This window comes from Apus apus, chromosome 1 (genome assembly GCF_020740795.1).
Source record: "Apus apus isolate bApuApu2 chromosome 1, bApuApu2.pri.cur, whole genome shotgun sequence".
In the NCBI taxonomy this organism is placed as follows: domain Eukaryota; kingdom Metazoa; phylum Chordata; class Aves; order Apodiformes; family Apodidae; genus Apus; species Apus apus.
Window position 1 is genome coordinate 190,447,173 of NC_067282.1, and position 22,104 is coordinate 190,469,276.

The 22,104-nt window shown below is 40.7% G+C and overlaps 1 protein-coding gene across 1 annotated transcript in view; it reads right to left on the reverse strand.

Moving 5' to 3' along the window:
• Positions 1-2,713: 2,713 nt before the first annotated feature.
• LOC127386566 (sucrase-isomaltase, intestinal-like) overlaps positions 2,714-22,104 on the reverse strand; it is a 59,017-nt gene continuing 39,626 nt past the window's right edge. Inside the window, exons 15-23 of the mRNA XM_051623860.1 lie at positions 21,799-21,915; positions 18,884-19,032; positions 15,462-15,546; positions 12,995-13,051; positions 11,169-11,299; positions 10,276-10,364; positions 9,859-9,908; positions 5,627-5,785; positions 2,714-2,808 (exon numbers count right to left, since the gene is read on the reverse strand). Coding sequence (XP_051479820.1) covers positions 2,749-2,808; positions 5,627-5,785; positions 9,859-9,908; positions 10,276-10,364; positions 11,169-11,299; positions 12,995-13,051; positions 15,462-15,546; positions 18,884-19,032; positions 21,799-21,915 — 897 coding nt within the window. The 3' untranslated portion in view covers positions 2,714-2,748. The remainder of the gene's footprint in view (positions 2,809-5,626; positions 5,786-9,858; positions 9,909-10,275; positions 10,365-11,168; positions 11,300-12,994; positions 13,052-15,461; positions 15,547-18,883; positions 19,033-21,798; positions 21,916-22,104) is intronic.

The window sequence follows — 22,104 nt, forward strand, 5'->3', positions numbered from 1 at the left end:
AGCCAAGGGCTCTTTCCGGAGATGACATCTCTTCTGTTGTCCACCACAACTGTGCCCCAACTTCCACACAAGTCTCCTCTTTCACCATTCATCAGCAAACTTATCACCTTTTCTCTTATCTCCCAGTCCCACTTTTGCCCACAGTGTAAAGTAGATTAGAGACAGGCACTCTGCACAAAAAACAACAATAATCCCAAATTAAACATCCCTTCCCCCGAACAAACCAATACATCTCCCAGCCAGGGTGTTCACAAATTTGCTTTCTCTTACTCAGTGCTCAGATCTCTCTCTCTCTTTGCTCTTTTGTCATGGTGAGGAGCCAATATCCTTGTCTTGGAGGAAAACTGAGCCTCTTTAATGCTATCATTGCAAAGATCACACAGGAGGGGTTGGGTTCTGGACAGGACTGGTCTGGTTTAGTGCTCCCCATCTGTCCCACATTGTTAGGCCATCCAACAGCTTTCTCTGGTTGTATCTGCAATGTGCATGAGTGAGCAGCCATGAGAGGAAGACTGGCAGGATGGCTGAGCCCCAAGACAACGTGGGTGGCCAGTGGCAGCTGGGCCAGCACCTCCTGTGCCAGCTGGAGCCTTTGGTTAGTTTAGGCCCACATTGAGCTCTCAGTGCAGAGGTGCAGCACACAGTACAGACATGTCCTCTGGGTTTCTGGTGTTCCTTGGATTTATGCAACAAGTACTGTTCTTTCTGGCTGCCTGCTGCTGGTGTCTGCTCTGGCAGAAGTTCTCCTGCTTTCCTCTCTCCCAAATACACACAGCTCTCACAACCCATACTGACATCCTTCCTTCACACAAGGTCCTTGTTCTGCCATGTCCATGGACTGAGAGTGGCACACTATAGTGTTTCATCAAGGAGTCTCATGTTTTGTATTCTTAAGCAAGTAAGGTGGTTGTCTCATTCATCTGCCTGGGTCAAATTTCACCCCACTGCCCATATTTTGCTCTTCCTCAGCCCTTTCTCACCATCGTGAGCTACACCTTTTTGAAGTAACTTCTCCAGGTTCTTCCTACAAAAGGGCTAATGAGAAAGTTGCCTTCTCTGCACTGTGCAGGGCAGACAGACTTCACAGCAGACCTTGCTGCAGCCACCAAAGGCTCTAGAGAGACCCAGGCCTTACGGTTTCTCCACACCCAGCTTGCCTTGAGAAAGGAGCCTTTAGCAGCCAGCCAGAACTGCATTTGTCTTCCTGCAGCTGGCATAAACTGGAGAAGTTCATACTGCTGTGTTGTGTGCCCTGGCTAATTCAAATGAAATGTGAGTATGTAAAAACACCTGGATGAAATCCTTAATCCTTGAGTGGTCTGGAACCAATAGCTGTGAAAATCAGACACTAAAATATTCTGCACTCGCATTTGTGTCTGTGCATCAGGAGCAGTTTCCCATAGAGAAGCACTGGGGACGTTTTTTCAAGAGCAGACTGTGGCTGGGGCCTTTTCCTGCAGTTTTTGAGGCAGAACTAATCTGCTGAAACTGACCCAGTATTTCTGCCATGAGAAGGATTGTCTGTATATTTTTGTTATGGAAGGAGAAGGAACAGGAAAAGTCAGGAGCACCTTTGGGAGCCTGAGATGAAGCACCTTTGGGAGCTTGAGGTGAAGCTCAACGCTGCCTGCAATGTTCTGGGGAGAATGTCACTGCTGGGGGAGGGAGAGCTGGTGCTAAACTGTATCACAGTCCCTTCCCAACCTCCTTACTAGAGTATGTTTACTATTAAAGCTCTTACGGTTGCAAATTGCAACTCAGGTTTCTCTTGAATAGATATCAACAAAGGTAAAATTAGGGTTTTAGCACAGAATTGTAAGTGTGGAAACAGCTGAGTTTATGAAGCTCTGACCCTGCCATGATGTGGATCCCTCCTGTCAGAAGTCATAGTGTGCATTTGCTGTGGGAAACACTGGGAACAGTGTCCAGAGAGAATCAGATTTTTTAAAGAAATCCCCCAAGTTTTCAACAAATTCTGTGATTGCTGGATGCCAGGATGTGCCTGGGGTGTGGTTATTACAGTTCAGGAACATGGAAAAGGAGACAAAAGCAAGTGATCACTGCAGTTGTAGATTTTGTAGTCGGGGACTTATTGGTTGATTTGTACCAGCTGGTTGCATAATATTTCCTATTATATTATGTTATACATTGTATGTATTCTATATTGTATTAATGGCTGAGTATTATATTACTAAAATAACAGTGATTCCTTAGAGACATTTCCACAAGCTGGAGCTTCTTGTGGTCTTGGGAGATCATTCTGCAGCCAGAAATAGTTCAAACTAGATGTAGGTGTCCCCAGCCTTTGATCAGCTGTTTACCACACGTTATCCTGACAAACACCCATCGTCTCCCCCAGAACAGGGCTATGTGAGTTAAGATGACTATCCAGCTGGTTTTTTTTTGCCTGTTTTCCACCACAGGTTTGTAAAAAATCAGTGTATGCTGTGCAGAATATGGTTCCATTGAGAACATTTTCAAACATTTTCTCCATCTGAGGTGAGAGAGAACTTTCAGGATGATTCCTTCTATGCTATTTTGAACACAAACCAGTTTATGGTAAATACTCATTAACTACTACTGAAAATTGTATTTGAAGAATACCGAGTTGCAAATATGATCTAGGAAAAGAACAGTCATCAGGAACATATGCAATGTTTTAATGTCTATATTTTTTTACATTAAAATCAGAGTAAGATTAATATCTGAGGGCCAAGGATGATAATTTGGCAGTGTTTTCAGACCATTCTAGTAAATCTTAATGTTGAGTTCCTGAGTAAGTGGGGCAGAAATCCATAAAGTGAGTTTCTGTGGGAAAAAAAAGACAAAAATAATTAGTAACTTCACATTAACTTTAAAATTATCAACTCAAAACAGAAGGGAAACTCAAGATTACACCTTCATGATTTCCTTAACCTCATCTGGTAGGCAAGACAGGCTTGGTGGCAATATGCAACTTTCTACTACTGTATGCAATTCAACTTCCCTTTTAGAAATGCAGGAACAGTTTAGAATTAATTAACATGAATTAAATATTAAATTATAAGTACAATAACTGTCCTGCTTTCTGTTCAGTGCTAGATTTAATGTATTTTATGCCCCTTGCCAAATTTCCATTTTCAGTACTATACCAGTTTTATCTTTAGGTTTCAGAATTAATACTATCTTAAAATGCATTACATCCATTTACACCTTTTACCTATTTCTTTGCTCAGTCACAAATTCATGTTAACATCTTTCCATCAGTCTACATGGTTAGATCACTTCTTCCAAGTATGTAATGTTTTCATCTTCATCAGGAACGGTTCTCTACTATTACTTGTTAAGTAGAAGTTCCACTTCTTGAATTATTTTCCTTTTACTGAAATCCAGAGCCAGATCCAGACAAAAATACTGCAGCCCCATCCAAACATTAATTCAAAAGTGCCAGGCAGCCAGAAAGGCCACTCCAGACTGCACTACTCCAGGGACGTTGGGAGCTACTCAGTGTGGGAACTTCCCTGCACCTGCACTTCCAAGCAGAGCATGTGAGTGGAAGAAAAAGGGGAACCTTCCTATGCCCAGGTCATTTTGTTATCAGGACAAGCCTGGTCACCAGAAGTGCTCCCCCTGCATCCCTGCTGCAGTTGCAATACAGTTCTGTGGCTTGTAGGGTACAGTACTCCAGGGGGGAAGAACAAGATAGAGACTCCTAATAATAGGATTCTGTGATATTACAAATGTCAGATCAGGGCAGCACTGCATGAATCAGAGAGAAGGAAGAGGCTTATTACTAAGCAAACTGATTCTATTTATATACAAATAACTATGGCTCAATTATGCACTTAAGCACTGATATTAGGTAAACTGGCTTTCTGTAAAGCAAAGGCATTATGGTAGAAGTTCCTCTCTACTACAGCCCTTCAACTAGTACAGTCGTTGTGCTTGTTAAACTATTATACAGAATGTAATCTTATTAAGACTGTGAGAAAGTAGAGAATTTGCCCTTTAGATTTTGTTACTTTTGTAATTACAGGGACTGTAAGTTTTCAAGATCTAAACTCAAGCTTTTAGTGCTTTTTTTTTTTTTTAATAGAGACTGAAGCATAAGAGGATTATAGGCAATATTGTTACAACATCTGTACAGGAATGGTGGGAGAGGTTTTACTGAATCTCTTAGTATTCTAAGAGGTATATATTTAGCTGGTTTGGGTTACTGTCTGATTGAAATAATACAATTTTTGTGGAGTTTTGGACCTTTTATACTACAGCAGCTTGGGCTTTTTTTCTTCATTATTTGAAATAGTCCTTAAGTCACTGAAATAATGTTTTGTGCTTAGATCAATTTTTAAAGTATACTTTCATGACAAGCTTTTTAGTCTTTCTTAATCATCTTTTTATGTGATGCTGTTAGAATGCAGTTATCTTCTGGATTTCTGTGACTGGTGCCTTCAAGCACATCTCAAAGGAGTGTTTTCTTTACCCTGTCACTTTTATGATGCTTTCAGCTTGCTTAGAGACAGTTTGGCTGTTAAACAATTTCTTCCCTCAAGGCAATACTGATTACACTTATTTATTACATCATCTCGAAAGTGAGGTTTTTTTACAGTTCTCCAAGGCAGAAATTTTATTCTCAGCAATTTTCTTCCTTTACAGATTCCTTCAAGAAAATAAATGTTAGAGCTAGGTGCATATAATAGGGATTACACTTTGGTTACAAATGAACTTAAATCAAGTTGAGTAGGTAGAGTAACCTAAGACGTGACATCCATTGCTTGTCACCTCAGCTACTTGTCTCTGAATGATGAGTTGGTGGCATCTAATAGAGTTAGTATTGGGAGTTTTCCAGGTGCAGAGCAGTGCTGAGATGTGAGTACCATATCTCATACAAAGTGTGCAGAACCCACTTCAGCTTGGTGGCTGGTGACAGACATGACAAAGGACCAGAGCAAAGGGAAGTTTACTCAGTGTTGCTCCTTTTGTCTGTTCTAATATGTAAAAGGAAATTTGGATCACAAAGAGTGTCACAGCTATTACTTAGGGATGTTCAGTCCATCCTCTATAGGGTGTCTCCTTGTTAGTGCTAGTGGAGGAACACTGCATGAGCAAGTCATGTATTTTGATCTGGGACATTGAGATTGGACACTTAAAGATGCTGAAACTGATATTGGTGTCTCACTGTAGTGACAGCTTCTCAGGAAGAAAAGCACAGCAGAGATTCACCTCTCCCTCTTCTGAAGATCAAGAGTCACTCATTAAAGCCAGCTAGGCTGTAAATCTTTTTTGGACTTTAAGTAGTGGTGAGAAAAGATCTCCACCACAAGTTTTCTCATTTAATAAATAATGCCCATAGAACCGCTAACATTTTTCCCAGTTTGTGGAGCTATACCTTCTTTTCATCCTTTTGTTACTTTAAAAACTTGTATGACTGGCAGACACAAAGTAAACAAGAGCACATATGTAACAGAAAAGATTGAAGTTGCTTTTGTTTTGCTTCCCCCCCCTAAAACTCAGGCTGTTGTATCAAAAACTGGTATCTGCTTATACTTAAAAATTTAAAGGGGTGTGAATGAGAAACTGTTCCTCTTACTTATTGACTATCCCCCTTTTCCTAACATTTTTCAGAATTGCTCAGTGCAGCTCTTACCCCGCTCAGTTCGAAAGAGAAAGCTTCTCCACGGAGGGCTCTTCCATTCAGAGCAACAGCATGAGGTCTCAGTTTCAGGCCGAGAATTGTAATTTTGTTGTACTTCAGAGTGTCAGCCCCTCTGTAGCCATCTTTAACTATTTCTGTCTTCAGGTTTCCCTGGAAAAATGCCACACAGAGAAAATTGTAAGGATGACAACAACTCTTTGGCAGTCGCTTACTGCGCACTGTTACTGTTGTGGCCTCATCTTTGTCAATGAGGATACAGAATGTCTTCCAGTGCAGACAATGAAGTCAGAGAACATAAAGGAAAAACAGGTTACATTCATTTTCATCTAAGAAAGGTTTTGTCTGACATTATAACTAACAAATTAAGAAACAAAATAGCATTTATGAAGTTAATTTGGAATAATCTTTGACATATTTTTTTCTACTTTGTGGTTCTTGTACCCATTTACAGGCTACACTGGCATATGCAAAGCCAAAACCCAGATATGGAGATTCACTTAGTGACCTTAAGGCAGATTCAATTAACATCCATAGATAACTGCTGTAAAGTGTTAGTATCTTCCACAAAAATCAGCTGCATTTTATGTCCTACATCTCTACAGCTCCTGCTACAAATCTCTCCTATATATGTCCCAGTTTTAAGAACACTGAAGGAACACTATATGCCCACAGAGCCTTGTTTGTTGTACTTGTTATTTACTATATATACTATATTTAGGGATGCACCAAGAGGACATAAAAAGTCATTAAACAAATTCATTTGGATCACCAGCGACAGTAATTTCCCATGCAAGCAATGAAGAGGAATCATTGCATTTGTTATGTGATCAAAGTTGTTAAGGAAATAAAGATGAATTACACTGCTCAGGAAATGATGAATTGCTCTGCAATCATGACTTTTTAAAAATATGCCGAGGAGAAACCCAGGATGGAACCTTTTGCATAAATTAGCTTGTTATTTCAATTGTGCAGGGTAGGAGGGGAGCAGAAGCTAGATCACAGTATTTGTAACTTTAGGGCTGTGCTTAGACTGCTTATTTCAGGCACCCACACTAAAAATGAGTGCTCATCCCCAGCATACTGATTGGAACTGCCTAAATAAGGAAAGCTGGCTATTATGGAGCAAGTGGGGAGAGGCCTCTAAAAGCCTCTCTAGGTTGTGTTAGGCTTCTTACACATTCTCCCCATTGGCAGAGCTCCAGCACAGAGGGAAGTTCAGTATAGAGAGACCACCTCCTTAGAGCATTCTCTGGTGTAGCTAAACAGGAGAGATAGCTTGAGGTGGCCATGCAGGCCCAGTAAGCTCAGTGTGGTGCTGAACTCAGTGATTACAACTGTATTCATAAATAAGGCTGCACTCAAGCCCTGCAGCTTGAGCCAGGACTCTGCAGGAAACACCACTGCCCCTCTGACCAAGGTCTAACACTGAAGGTCTCAAGGAGACAGAGCGGTCATGGTCCAGGGGAATGAGTGACCCTCCTCTCTCCAGGCACCTAGTAGTTAAAGCAAATGCCCAGGAAGGTCCTGAGTTCTCGTTGGAGGGAGAGAACTTACGGATATCGCTCAAAGCCACATAAATGCAAAGCAAAAAGAACTTCTGGATTGAGGCTAGAAGTCTGGACTTCTTCCTGTACTCTTCCTTACTGTCTTGCTCTGGTCCTATGAAAAGCTCCTTTCCCCCATATTTTCCTGCTGAAAATTGGACCAATTTTAGGAGAAACTTGCTTCCAGGCTATTCAGCTACCTAGTGACTAAAGTATTCTTTCAGAGGCTCCCATTGCCTTGGCCAAGCCTTCCCATCACCATCCTTTTAGGATCTGGACTCACTCGTTACACTGTGAGCACAGCTGCCTTGTCTGCCACCTCTGGGCATGGAGGCAGATTTTATGGCTCACCCTGCTCATCCCTGAAGTACAGTGAAGCTTTGACATCTGGCTTATATATTTTTCTAGACCAGTAGGCTTAGAAAATGGGGCACTTTGACTTCAGTCACTTAGCCATTACACATGTCAAAATGGAGGTGTCAAGTGAATGAAAATACTGACCACGGTGAGACAGTGACCAGAGGGCAGGCAGCTTGAATAGTTCTCTGAGACTTCAGAGCCTGCAATCCTCTTGAATTCTTCTTTGTACTTCTGAGTTTAAATGAAAATATAAATGAGAGGGTCTAATCCTGCAGCTGTTACCTGCACAACACTTAGTGCTGGGTTCAGAGTGAATGGTGTGATGTCAGACCTTTTCAGTAAATGCTCCAGGGAACAAAAGTTGTGTGTTTTCTTGAACTAGGCATGATTAAATTATTCAGTTTTTTTAAAATATAGCGATGTGCAACCAATGTGCAATACCAAGACTTCGTTGCATTTCTCATACCTCTACAATTTCCTATTTGAGATGGATCTTTTTCTTTATAAACACATCATAAAAAATCAACTTTAGGGATTATTGGAATGCAGATAGGGACTTCAGTCATTAATTTACAGGCAGAAGTAAAATATGAGCAATAAGAAATGGATGTGCCAGTGAATCAAGAATCTAATTTGCACAGCTCAGAATTTAATATAAAACTAGGTGTTGTTTTTCTGTAGCCTTCCTTCAAAAAATTACTATACGCAGAGTACAGAAAGACAAAGTGGTTTTTCTCCCTTTTTGCCATTGAAATATCTTTTTTTTTTTTTTTTTTTAGAACAATTTTTTTCCTTGGTAAATCAAGAAGAACATGAATTAAAAAATTAAATCTAGACATGTGGTATTAGTTCCAGGAAAATATCTCACGAATATACAAGACTACATAGAATCATAGAATGGTTAAGGTTTGATGTGACCTTAAGGATCATCTAGTTCCAACTTCCCTGCCATAAGCAGTGACACCTCACACTAGACCAGGCTGCACAAGCCTCATCCAACCTGGCCTTGAACACCTTCAGGCAGGGGGCTTCCACAACCTCCCTATGCAACTTATTCCAGCACCTTACTGCCCTCATGATGAATAATTTCTTCCTGATCTTTAACCTAAATCTCCCCTCTTTCCATTTAAAACCATTACCCCGTGTCCTATCGCTACCCACTCTGGTGAAAAGCCCCTCCCCAGTTTTCCTGTAGCCCCTTCAGGTACTGGAAGGCTGATATAAGATCTCCCTGGAGCCTTCTTTCCTCCAGGCTCAATAGCCCCAACTCTCTCAGCCTGTCTTTATAAAAAAACTCACTGGCTTACTCTGGCTTGCTCTTGCTCCCACAATACATACAATCTAAGAGCAGTATCACAATAGAGATTAACATGATTTTATTCTTTTGAATAAATTCTGTAGACTACTTTGGGACTTCCAGGAAACTACAGCATGCAAAACAATGCCACTGTCTATATGCAATATCCCATTTCTTACCATACGCTGGAATTGTATATAAAATATTATCTGTGTAGATTGCTGAAATAGGTTAATTTTTTTACAATAGCTCCCACAATTTACTATCATATCCTTAAGGAGCTTCTGGTAGATTTATTTTATTGTATTTCTCTCAATTGAAACCTAGACTGTTGAGTTTTTCTATTGAGCTTTCTCAGGACATGTCTGCACAGAAGTAAGTGCTTTGTGAAAGGCATTAGTGCCTTTCTATTACCCTGGGCTAATCTATTTCTGTGCTGCATGGAGCATCTGATCAGCACGGTGGGTTGCTGGCGACATGCTGAATCGCCCCGCAGGAGATCAACTGTGGAGCAATCTTCCTGCTGTCAGACAAGGAAAAGCAAGCTAAAGAACTGAGACTATGTAGTTCTCTGGGCCACAAAATAATAGCTTCATGTGATCACAGTTTAAAAGTTGCTGGGATATTCTGAAGAGAAGAATGTAGCCGTCTCCCACCTGTCAGACTGAAAGTGTTCACAGGAGGAATACAAGTAAAAGGTTCTTCATCCTCAGAAGCAGCAACTCAGGAAAAAAAAATCTGAGCTGAAAAACTGGATTTGCAGATTCACATCACAGCAGGGACATTGGTGATATGCCACTATGATACTCAATGAAGCAAACACAAAACTGCAGCATCATAGTTGGATTATTTTGTAGCTGTCTGAAAATGAAAGCATTAGGTAGCTTAACAGCATTAAAGGCTGAGCTATAAGGAAAAAACCAAAACCTTCCCAGAGCAGAGATAGACATCAGCACCTTATGATGGCTACATAAAATAGAGCTACCTGTACATATGCAAGTACTTTATAAGTTGATACTTACTTTGCTGAATGTATATTTAGCCAGGAAGTAGTTCTCCTTTTCAATAGTATCTGTCAAAACACAGAAGAAGAAGGATTCATATCAAAACAGGGAGCAAAATCCATATGCAGTTCACATTAATTGTACATAGTGGCTAATGTCAGACCATTTGTGGGTTATTTTATCTCTTCCTGTAGTTTTCTTAGGGTGATCTCCAGGGAACACAACATGATTGATTGCCCTCTCTAGCAGATCAGCTGTTCCCAGTGTCACCCCTTTCTCTTATCAAAAACACTGCACTCTGCTCTCCACCTCTGTAATGTTCAAGTTAGGGGCAGTTCTCCAGCTGCAGGAGTCAGTGCCATTATACTGCCAAAAAGGTGGCCCAAGGAGCGCCCTGGGCACAGACACTGCTTCCCAGCGTGGGACCTGGCTTACCGATTGAATCACCATCATCCCAGAACAGAGATCCAGAAGCTTCTCCTTGTTCATCCAGGGCAATAATGAGCCCAAATGGGTTCAGACGGCTGTTAACAAACATGTTGAGAAGTGTCAATACAAACTTGGGGGCAAGTTATTTAACAAAAACTCCTGAACATGATTAACTCCAATTTTAAGGTTACAAAAGAGGCTACAACAGAAGAATGGCAACCATGGTCATCAAAAGGGCTCCTGAAATTATGATGAAAACTTTACCCTGCCTTGTCCCACTGAAGAGTAAAATCCCCACATTTTGAGTGCTCTTGTGGACAAGTTTTCCCTTTAGTGGCCTTAATGTACGATAACTGGACAATCTGGGAGATGGCTTGTCACCAGTGCTACCTGATTATGTTTGGTTGCCACACGGTGCTGTTCCCTTCCTTCCCTTCATGTTTATCTTGTGAGAAGGCTCAGACGTGAGGCCAGTGTTTTACCCATCGGTGTGGGAAAATAGTTTTCCTCAAAACAGATTTAAGCTTTTCCACCTTTCCCATGGCATTGGCTAAAAACATCAAAGGAGAAGAGTTTTGCATTTGTCCCTTTCATATATTTGCTTTGAATGACTAGCAGCAGGTCAGTGTGGCAGTAAGAGGTGCAAAAGTTTTCCCAAGCATAACCACAGAGCCAGGAGCAGGCTTCAGCTGTGCACGTGATGATGTGGGTAATCTCTGGGGTGATTTCTCTTCACAATGGAGCAAATAGTGGGATAAAAATACTGTGCTTATTGTCTGGGACGGCAGCTGGGAGCTGCAGATAGCCTCTTTTCTGTACTGTCTTTTGATTGTTCTTTTGGCTGTCTGTGAGTCTGACCTGCACCACAGTTGTTCAGCAACAAACACAGGTGACATTACCTCTTAGTAGTTGTTGTGGCTGGAGCCTGTTCTGGCAGGATGTAGCCTCCACGGATGTACAGAGGGATCTTGCTCAATGGGGCAGCCACAGTAACATACTGATTTTTCCAGACACTTGGGATTTTATGACCCTACCACAAAGATTAATGCAGTTAAAAAACCCCACAAATCTGGACACTATACATTGTGACCATATACCACTGAAAAAAAAGTTAAATCAATTAAATCAATTAAATCAATGAAAGTGAAAAAGAAAGAAGTGGATTTCAGGGGTATTGTCCCAGTTCCTTTTTTTAAAGTGAAGGGAGATCTAGCCCGTGCAGTTATGCATATGCATGAGATAGAAGCATCATGAATGAAAGACAGCAAATGGTCTTTAAGAATGGTATAATTTTCCATATGCTGTGAAAAAAGCCCTCATCAAGACTGAACAAAAAGCAAAAGAAACTTTTGCATCTTCTTTTTATGCATATGGGTCCTGTCACATTTCAGTTTAAGGTAAGTGATTGGGAATGTAAACTGCAGATTTTATTCTTTTTTAAGGACAAGTCTTTCCCTTTCAAGAAGTATTTATAGCATCCCATGAGTGAAACTTGTATATGTGTATACAACTAGCATAAGTTATCCGCATTATTCCTTCCTGGTTTAATGCCTCAAAACCAGGTGTAGGCAAGGCTTGAATACAGAGTAGATGATGGAAGGCTTTGCTCTTGCCTGCTGTAAATTACCATTATAAGCTATGGTAAGTACCTAACCTTTTTGGATAAGCATCATGTGTAGGAAGTATGAGCCAAATACGCTGGGAGCTGAGCTCTGCAGATGCCGGGACATGCCTCATAGACAGGGCAAGGGGCCCTGGGGCTGCTGTCCCCACACCCAGCCCTGCAAAGGGGCTCAGAGGGAACCACAAGGAGAGCTGAACAAAATGCTCGACCAGCAGCACCATGCAGCACCATGGTCTTATGAAAAGAGGAGAAAGGGTTGGGTAACATCCGAGGACACCAACCAAATGCTGAAAATTATCAAACTTATTTAAAAGAAATCTGAATTTCCCCTTAGAGCAATTCTGTCCTGCCTGCTTCCCTGCCAGCGTAGCTCAGGGTAGTTAACAACAGCCTGATGCTCCTGGGCTCACATTTCCAAAAGCCCATAGCATCAGTCTAACTACTCCTGCTTAAGCCAACTCTGGTCTTACCCTACAGATTGCAGCAGAGCTTAGCTAGATTGAAACTGAGCACTTTTAGAAATGCAGTACTGGGGACCATGTTCAAAACATCAAAACTTGTAGTCCCTGAAACATGAAGAGGTTGGCATTTTCCACAGAGCAGATTGTTCAGCATCTCATGGAAGTACCTTTTGGAGGGGAGCCTCACCCTGCCCTCTAAATACACTGTCGGTCAAAACTGATGCATGTGCAAAACTGCAAGCCCAAAGTGGTTTGCAGCCTATTCTCAGGAGCACAACTCAGGTTTCTGTCTCTTTTCTATACAGGGAAGTGTATCAGGACAAGAATTAAAACATGCAATAAAGAGGAAAAGAAGAAAAAAAACCTAGACAGTTTCATGAATTTCTAGGCTGTTCTTGAAAATTCAGTTCTCTGTGTCTTAGAGCTTTATAAATCAAAAATAGAAAATAAAATGCAACTGAAAGCTCTGCAATTTACTCTCCCAGCTAGCCTAGTGTAGATTTTTTTTGTGCTCTAGTTTTCTTAAACACAGATGCTGATGTAAAAATACTGCTGAATGTTGATAAAAGTTATTTTTCTGGAATTGTAGCATTTAAAATTATGTAAAAAATGTAAGAAACTGAATCTTAAAAATACGTACGGTGTAGTAGTCAAACCACTCTGCTTCAGGGAAGTATACATCCACAGTTCTTGCTCCCTGTAATTGTTAGAAAGTGATTAAAGTATTTTTTCTTTTTGCATTTCTGATATTACATTAGCTTTATTATATTTGTGTATGGAGGGGTGTATACTGAATATTCTAACAACATCAAATCGTAGATATTATGGCTGAGTTATTATCATAGCAGCGAACTAGTCCTGGCTAATCTATATTAAACAGACAAGCCTATCCTATTTGGAGGGTATTACTGCAGTTCCATGGAATGAGTCAATTTTGCATTATTATTTTGGCTAGTCCATAGCTCTATGTCTCACAAATACAGCTGACCTAGCTGCACTCCTGTAACATCTGAGCAATCCCAGTGAGGTCTACAGCAGCCTTTGCAAGACAGGACTTCACATCTGATGATGGAGTGGGGGTCACCACTGCTCAGTGCTTGTTGCACCGTTCCTGCTCCAAAAACTGAGAGTAAGGTCTGGCAAGGAAGGTACACAGATATTTGTCTTCTTGTCAACAATTTAAACTCGCAGAAAAATAACAATAATAATAAGTAATGCACTGCTAATTGCACAATTGCTTTGTTTTGCAGCATGCGTTGTATCATCCTGTTGTAGGAGTAAGGAAGAACTGATTTATTAAAGAATGCAAATCTCACATTAGAATGCAAGAATTACTATCCTAGAAATGTGTCTTGTCCTACATCCTGTCTCCCACAGTGGGCAGTTCTGGGTATTTCAGGCAGTGTCATAGTGCTGCAGTAAGTAAGGTTGAGCTAGTTTCCTCTGTCTGTTTAGACCTTACTAGCTGTTTAAAAGTTAAAGTTTGGCTTAATCTATAAAGTGACTTGAAAACTTGAAGGAAAAACCCTAGAAAGTCAAGATGCCAGTGTCTCCATATTTTCTCTGCATTGTTATGACAACCCTGGATATTCTGGTCTGCAGAGAAGTGTGTAACCAACTATCTGGATCATTATGAGCCTTGCCTTCACGACTTCCCAGATAACAAATCAGTGTGTAAGGCACTTCCTCATCTTAATTTTGATGGGTGTATCACTTGTTCACACCCTAAGACTCAAGGAGAGAAGGACAAGCTGTCCCTGACTGAAAGGGACAGCTGTCCCTGACTCATCTTCTCTAGACAAGCTACCATGTGCAGCTTGACACAGTCACTACTGGCAATGCCACAGTATGGGGCTGACAGCCCACCTCTGCCCCTGTCCTGCCAGCTGCCACAAGCCTTGGCTGCCACTAGCCTTGGCTGCCACCTCTCACCCACCACAAGACCCAGCAATGTGTTGCCTCCAACATGATCCTTCTTCCATCAGGCCACAGGCACCTTGCCCTCCTTTTGTGCCACAGTACCCCAGAAAACACTAGGAACCCCCATCTAGATATTCTTTCATTTTATATATCCTTATAATGTTCCTTTTCATTTACTTCTTTACAGGAAGCCACCTTTGGCTTGTCACCCTCTCTTTGTGGGAAGGTTTCTCTCACATCTTTCATCATCTAGCTGGTCTGAGACCCTGTGAAATCTCTTTGTTAGTCATAAGCTATTAGAAACCTCAGGGAGCCTGAAGATGAAGGACCGACAAATGAAGGACCTCAGTTGGAGTCAGAATGGTTTTAGATGCAGGAATAAGAATTTCCTTTGAATTCACAGAGGCACAAGGGCTGGATAAAAAAGAGGTGACTAACAGTGTCCTGTTTAGGTCTGATCATCAGCAACATTTAGACAGTGTATCAGAAATTCCAGCAGGGTGCTGACTGCAAGCAGGTCTAGATACATCACATGCAGGTACCTGGGTCTGCTCAGATACACCTTCCTGGTGCTGTCAGCAGTCAGTGGTGGGGCAAGGAGAGAAACTCCCTTTGCTGCAGCAGAGCAGCGAGAGCCCTGACTCCAGCGTCATGCCCAGCACAGCCATAGGAAAATGCTGCTTTTTCAAACCTGTTATATAAGCAGCTAACACTGTTATTACCATTTCCATAATGACTGCACTTGCCTGTGATGCTGGGAAACTCCCAGAACAGCCCTTGAGATGCTGCAGTTTCAAAACGCTGTGGGTGAGTGGTAATATGGAAACCAGTTTGCTTTAATATCTGTGTGTTCCTTGCCAGCTTGACAATTACTCTCTGTGTGTGTCCTTGGAGGGAGCTGTCAGCACAGTAATAGGAGTACTCAAGGGGCAGCATCCAGCCTGTTTACATCCATTCAGAGTTCGGAATAGGAGGGAAATGATGTGCCCTCACTTTCATGTTCTCACTTCAAGCACTGGGCAGCTCTGTACTGTCTGTGCTGCTCAGAAATGCTTCTGCAAGCTTTCACAGTGGAGGGAAGAAATGGGTGGATATGAGCAAACATGTCCTGAATGTCATCCAGTGCTCTAACTGCAGTTCATTTCTTTCATTCCAGCATGATGGCATTTTTTAATTACAGTACTTGCCTCTTCAAGAACAGGAGCAATCATAAAAGCAGGTCCCCAAAGGAAGGCAGTATCTATTCCATGAGTCTGCTTATCAGAGGTAAATCTAGTGTTGAAAGTAAAATATGCAAAGTTAATTCACATTTGTATAGGACTTGCAGAATATTTTGATATTACTCACTGCAATAAGAAATCTGCTTCCTCAAGACATCCTTCAACGCTGCCAAATATTTTTCCTGGTTGAGGGAATGCCAAAAGCTCGACACAGGTTTAGAAATTACAGTAGCACCTACCATACTGGAGGAGCAAATGAGAATCTTCACAAAATGCTGGAGCTAATTTCTTTTCAAAATAGCAGTGGTGGGAAAATAACAAAATTTCTGTCCAGTGGGTTCACAGGTCATCCAGGGAGCCAAAGAGCAGGATAGGGGCCAGGACCAGGAGAGGGAACACAGAGGAATAACACTGTTCTCTAGGATCTAAAGCCTTTGTGAAAATCCTTGAATTTGGCTTCCAGCACCTTTCACAGATTTACATTAGAAATCTTTTGCAGGACAAACACAAAACAATGTTCATGCATATTGTACTTTTTAGCTGCTTTATCTGGGTGGATGAAAACTTAAGTAATTAATTCCATTTTATTTAATGCATTAAAATAGTTTTGGATTCAGACCGTGCCATCCAGAGTGCTCAGAGTCCCATTTGCCTGGCATCGTGTGCCAGCTTGTGAAGAGATCTCAATTCCACTATGCATCAGCTAATGAAAATAATGGCTAGCACCTGGCAAAGAGATCCTCCCCATCTCAGGAACCTCCACTCATCCGGCATAAAATACTTGAGAATTTAAATAGGCTTGCAATCATTTGTAAGCCTGTCTCTGAGGAAATTCATAATGGATCTTCACTCTCCAGTTAGCTTTTAAGAATGTCATGTGGAGTGTGTCCCAAGTCCTCCTAAAATCAAGGTAGCTTGTGTGTCCACCTTCCCCCTGCTCCTCTGCCACCTTTCTCATCCAACAGCCCTGCTGCCTTGTCAAAAAAGGCAGCTGGGCTGAGTTGCCCATCATAGGAATTTTTTCAAATTCCTTCTGCCTGCTGCACATTAATATGTTATTCTCTAAGGATGTACAAATTATTTCTTTTAAAAGTATTTACTGCGTCTGCTTAACTGAGTTTGCAGCTGCTCCTGCCTAAGGACAGGTTTCTGTTGTATGCTGGCTGGAGCAAAATGCTCAGTGTCCTGCTCTGACACCCTGCCTGCTCGGGGCACAGGTCTACCCTGCACCCAGCCCAGGCTTGCATAAATTACTCCAAATGAGCAAAACCTCCTTGGCAATAAAAATACATCTATTTGGTGCTGGGATTTCTAAAATATTTCAAGTTAAGGGGAGTACATGGAACTCAGGAAAAAAAATGTTCATGCAGGAATGTCTCAAGCTCTGCATGAAAGAAACCTCAGTTTAGCCAGAGCTGCTTTTTCTGCCACAACCAGTAGCTCTTTTAGACATCTTAATCTTCATCATTACTGGATTCTAATGTGAAGTTTTGTAATTATTTAAAGTGAGGTGGGGTTTTTGATTCATTACTTTGTCTTAAAATTTGTTAAATATGAAACATTAGGGGGTTTTGTCATCTCAACGCCTCTCTGTATTTTTAATTTTGCTGTAATAAAATCATAATTCTTATTCAATATATTTTGTTATGGGAGGGTTCAGGAGAGAGAGCTAATCAAGAGAGGGCAATCTTATTTGCAGGTGGAAACAAGTGTCTCACCATCTGACTCAACACTGTTTGCTCTTGCACCTCTAACAACTACAAGCACAAATTCAGCAAACAAATTAACTTCCCCATTTTGAAAATATAAGCCATTAAGTCATATCTGGGATCTACAAAAGGTGCTTAACTCATAACAGCTCCACCTGAAAAACTAGTGCAAGTTTTTTAGCTCTCTTTTATATTTATTACAAGTAAGGGAAAGGTTTGATGTAAAATTCCATCATCTGTACATTGAAAATTCTGGTTTAGTTCTCTTGTTCTCTAAAATCCACATTTCTCCTCCTGTTAGCATCTGGGTCACTTTCTCTACTTAATCAGACCCACCAAACCAATGAATATTAATTAGAAATAGTAAGAAATACTCATTAAGTAACAATAACCTGGGTAGTGGAACAGTTTGTGCTGATCTCCTGATGCCTACATGCCCCAAATACATTTTAGAGTTTTTATTTCCTAGTAATCCCAGTCTGGTCCTACTGACTAAACTCCCATCAATGGCTGGAGTGCACCTTTCAGCCCAGTTTCACCCAACAGAAGTCTCTGCTGGTGCCTCTGAGATTGCTCTACAATTCAAATCAATGCAAATTTTTAAGTTTGCTAATGTAGATGTGGCCCAAATAGAGTACAAGGATGTTTGGAACAGTCAAAAAGGCAGCTTTAACATCACTGAAGTAATTCAGTATTAGCAGAGATTAGCTAATATTAATGTCAAAATGAACTCAGTAATATCCAATATTAACACAAATTTAATTAAGCAAAAATAGAACTAAAATAAATACTTGAAATAATGTACGGTCTCCTGTAAGACATGAGTACCTGTAACATTTCTCCTTAATGTTTTTAACTTAAAAGGGGAAAACAACATTAAACAGACCAGGATTATTCTGCACCAATCAGACTAAATTGTGTCAGAGCTTCGGGCAGTAGCCTATCATATGCATTAGGTGTGTCCTTTTTGCTCAAGTCTTTGCATAAAGCATCCTGAAGTAGAAAATTTACTCATTAAAAGATGCTGAGAGGGAAACTAAACCTTACTTTGATTCCTGCTTATTCCAAACAGAAAAAAAAATTAGTTGTTCAAAAAATCTGAGGTCACATTTTCTGGCTGTATTTATTAATCTCAGTTTTGCACCTGCTTCTACACTCAGACATCTCTATCTCTGTTTTCTCTCTGCAATTTGTGGACACAGGTGTAGGTTTCATACACAGCATCCAGATGCAAATGCTAAATTGGAAAATGCAAATGCCGTGGATGATTGGAAAATTGAGACTTCTCTGTATGAGACCATCTTGGCATTCTGGACCAGAATACAGATTTCATTTCATTCAAACACAGAAAATACAGGTATGTCATTCCTACTTTTAAAATAAAAAACAACTGCATATTTGCCTAATACAAGAAAATTTCAGAATTTCCCTTACTTAGACATGGATTTTTTTCCACTGGAAACAAATATAGGTTATATTTTAAAGTCCATTACATACATTAAGAGTTCTTTTTGTGCATATAATCTGATTAGGTTTCATTCTAAAACTGTTCTTTTTAAGAGAGAGCATGCAGTAATATTACTGTGACTGTTCTCAAACAGATATCCACTAGTTTATACACAGAAGCTCAACTATTTTTGTGAGTAAAATATGATTAAAAAAGAGACACTCCAAACTCACTCGTGCATCAGTGACCGCGCCACCGTGTTTCCATGAACATGAGACTCGTAGAACAAGGTGTACAAGTATGGAAGCAGTGAGTATCTGATCCGAAGTGTAGCACGAGCTATCTTGGCAAACTCATCTCCAAACACTGCTGGGTCTTGTTCCTGTTAAGGAAAAGCTTTGATTTGTACTGAGCATTATAACTAGGGACTCCAAATTCAACAGTGAACCTGTGTGGAACCTCAGGAGAGCTATGGTTGACATGATGCTATGAAAGTGAATATTTAAATAAGAAAAAAGACTGATCTGCAAACTGGAAGAGGTATTAAGAACAACATCTACTATCACCAAATTAATATTTGTTTAAAAATCTTCAACTTGAAAAATTCCACTGAGTTCAGAGAGATCAGGCCCCATTGTGGTGTATGTGAACCATCTGCAACAACCCCTAACCTTATGACGGGAGGGAAGCTGGGGTTTCATGTCCATGTTTGAGAACAGGCACCCTGTCTGCAGAAATTGATTTATCCTGGAGATGCAAGTCCTCTGGGACAGAGAAGGTGAAACACAGGAAAAAAGGAAGACTGATAATCTATGAAACAAGGGCAAAAGCATAATTATGTTGGCCAAGAACAGAAAGGCAAACCTGTTTAAAAGTAAGAGTAAATTCATGGCCCTGCTGAAGCCAACATGAGTGATTGAAATCACTGCCTGCAGTGGGGAAAACATTTAATCCACACAAAGAAACCTGCTTTCTCCTCCTGTGCCCACCGTTTTAGGATGCTCTGAAGAAGGGGACTCCCACACCTCAATGGTGCCCCTCTCCTCACTGCCAGTGATGCTATCCTGGGCGAAAGGGCACTCATCCTGGGTCCCACCATCCAGAGGGTGGTTTTGCAGGTTTAAGCAATCTACCTACACCCATTGGCTGCTTCTGATCTACTACAAGGCAACCTTGACTCCCCCGGGTGATGGGATGTGAAGCACACAGCACAGGGCAGTGCTGATGCAGGAAGGAGTTACATCTGCCTTCATTCCTTCTGTTGGACCTTCTCCAGTGCCAAACTGAGCCAGCTAACGAGTCACAAGGCTTCCCCTTCCTCCTTCATAAAATTTTCCCATAATACTAATTTTTCTCATTAAATCTGGAGAATGTCTGATGAATTCCAACGATAGTGAAACATAAAAGGAACAGAAGTAACAAAGTTTCTTTTATATTATCCAGTGCTTTTCAGACAATAAAATTATTAATTAAACTACTCGAAATCCCCAGTGGATTACACAAAGTGGATATTTAAGATTTTATTTTAACACTAACTTAATATTAATTTAAGTTGATATTTAAGTTAAATTTCTCCATTGTTATGTTTACATCAGAATTAGTCACTGTTAATATTCCCTGCTGGCTATAAGCTCCAAAGCATCCACCAATTATTTCAAAAATTGCACTGTATTTTTACCAGTATTCTGACACTGTACATATATTGCCTAAGTTCACAGAAAAAACCCAGTCAGACTTTTTAGATGATGCCGAGTCATCCAAAATGCCTTTTTAATGTCTTCCAGTGAACACAATGTTTTAACTGGATTTAAGTAATCCAGTAAAACCAAATGTATCTTCTTGCACTTCTGTCAGTCACTCAACACTGAGTTGCAGCTCCCATCAGGTAGACCCATTGCTCTGTTCCTGATTATTAAATTGTATGTATGTGATTAATTACCCACTCACCCAGGTCAGACCCCATTTGCACACTCAAAGGGCCAAGCAAATATATAAACATAAGGTACTTTTAATTTTAGTGGAAAGATAAATAGAAAATGTTTACCAACAACAGCAGCTAACACCTCATAGAATTTTTTTCTCCTAGAGAGAAATATCTCAGCATATCCCAGAGATCTACAGGGTAATTCCTGATGCTCTTAATGACAGCACTATATCTTATTATTCCTGCATTTGCCCAGATGCTCAATGTCCACCATACTTTCAGGCAGGAATAGAGGTCTTTCTGGGGGTGTAAATGTTGCAACATTTTGATAATGCAACTTCAAAGAAAACTGAAGGTTAACTAATAACCTGAGCTCCAGCACTGCATTGAGAGTTTACAGAAGAAAAAAAAAAGACATTTATTGAACTGGGAGAACCATTTCATCATGGTTGCAGATAAGCACAGTGTACTTTAAAAGGCTGCAAGACCTTTAAACTGTTCATAGTTAGAAACAACCTGATATTTCTTTCTATCTGTGACAAGTCTTGAAAGGACTTTACCATAAGTTAAAGCCAGAGCACGGGTCTGGGCTGAGACTGCATTTCTTTATCCTTCTCATGGGCTCACTGGTCTTTTTCAGTCTTTGTTGCTTCTTGGCTGCCGATGCTGTCACTACCACTGGCTTTCCCTGGAGTTCTTGCATGTTTGTTTGGAGTTTCTAACTGTGACATTTGTGTAAAACTTGCTTTTAAACAGCAAGAATGGTGCATAATTCTCTCTCTCTCCCCTTCCTGCAATACCTATTATAGTTACAGAAGTACTGAAACAAAAATTGACATAAACAAGGGAGTAGGAAGATGGTCTGACACTCACTGGCTCTTAAATAAAACCCAGGCTTCCACAGGAAAAAGATAGAGGGGATGAACCTTGCCAACAGTGTAGGAAGACCATTTTCTGTCATTCAAAGTATGCAGCACACATTTCTGCATGGCTTTCAGATGCTGGATACTGCACAGTTTTCAGCATCTCTATGTCATCTTTACATGATGGATGGGAAAAATTTACACTTCCCTGAGTAAATCCTGCTCTCAGTGCAGCAATCCTTTTCACCCACTGCTCCAGTTTACCCAAGAATGGCAGGTAAATTTCTGAGAAAGTAATACAAATCACCATCAGGGTCACTGTAATCATAGAGTACAGCTCTGGGTAACTTTGTTTACTTACCATATTTCCCTCTGCATTGTGGTTTCTGGAAAATGGATAGAAAGAGCCCAGCTGCATCCAGCGCAAGCAGAGTTCATAGGTGGTGTTATAGTTGAACCCACAGATATCAGCACCAATCTACAGAAAAATTAAGATCAATGGATAAATGTTCATGGTTGTGACTGAGGCCCCAAAATGAGAAACTAAACAAGTCTTCTGTTAATAAAGATAATTTTTTGAAAGAGATACCTATTTCTGATTATTATATAAGAATGCTCCATATGTAGTGGCTCCTGTAGCATTAACATCACTGTGGAAGATCTGACT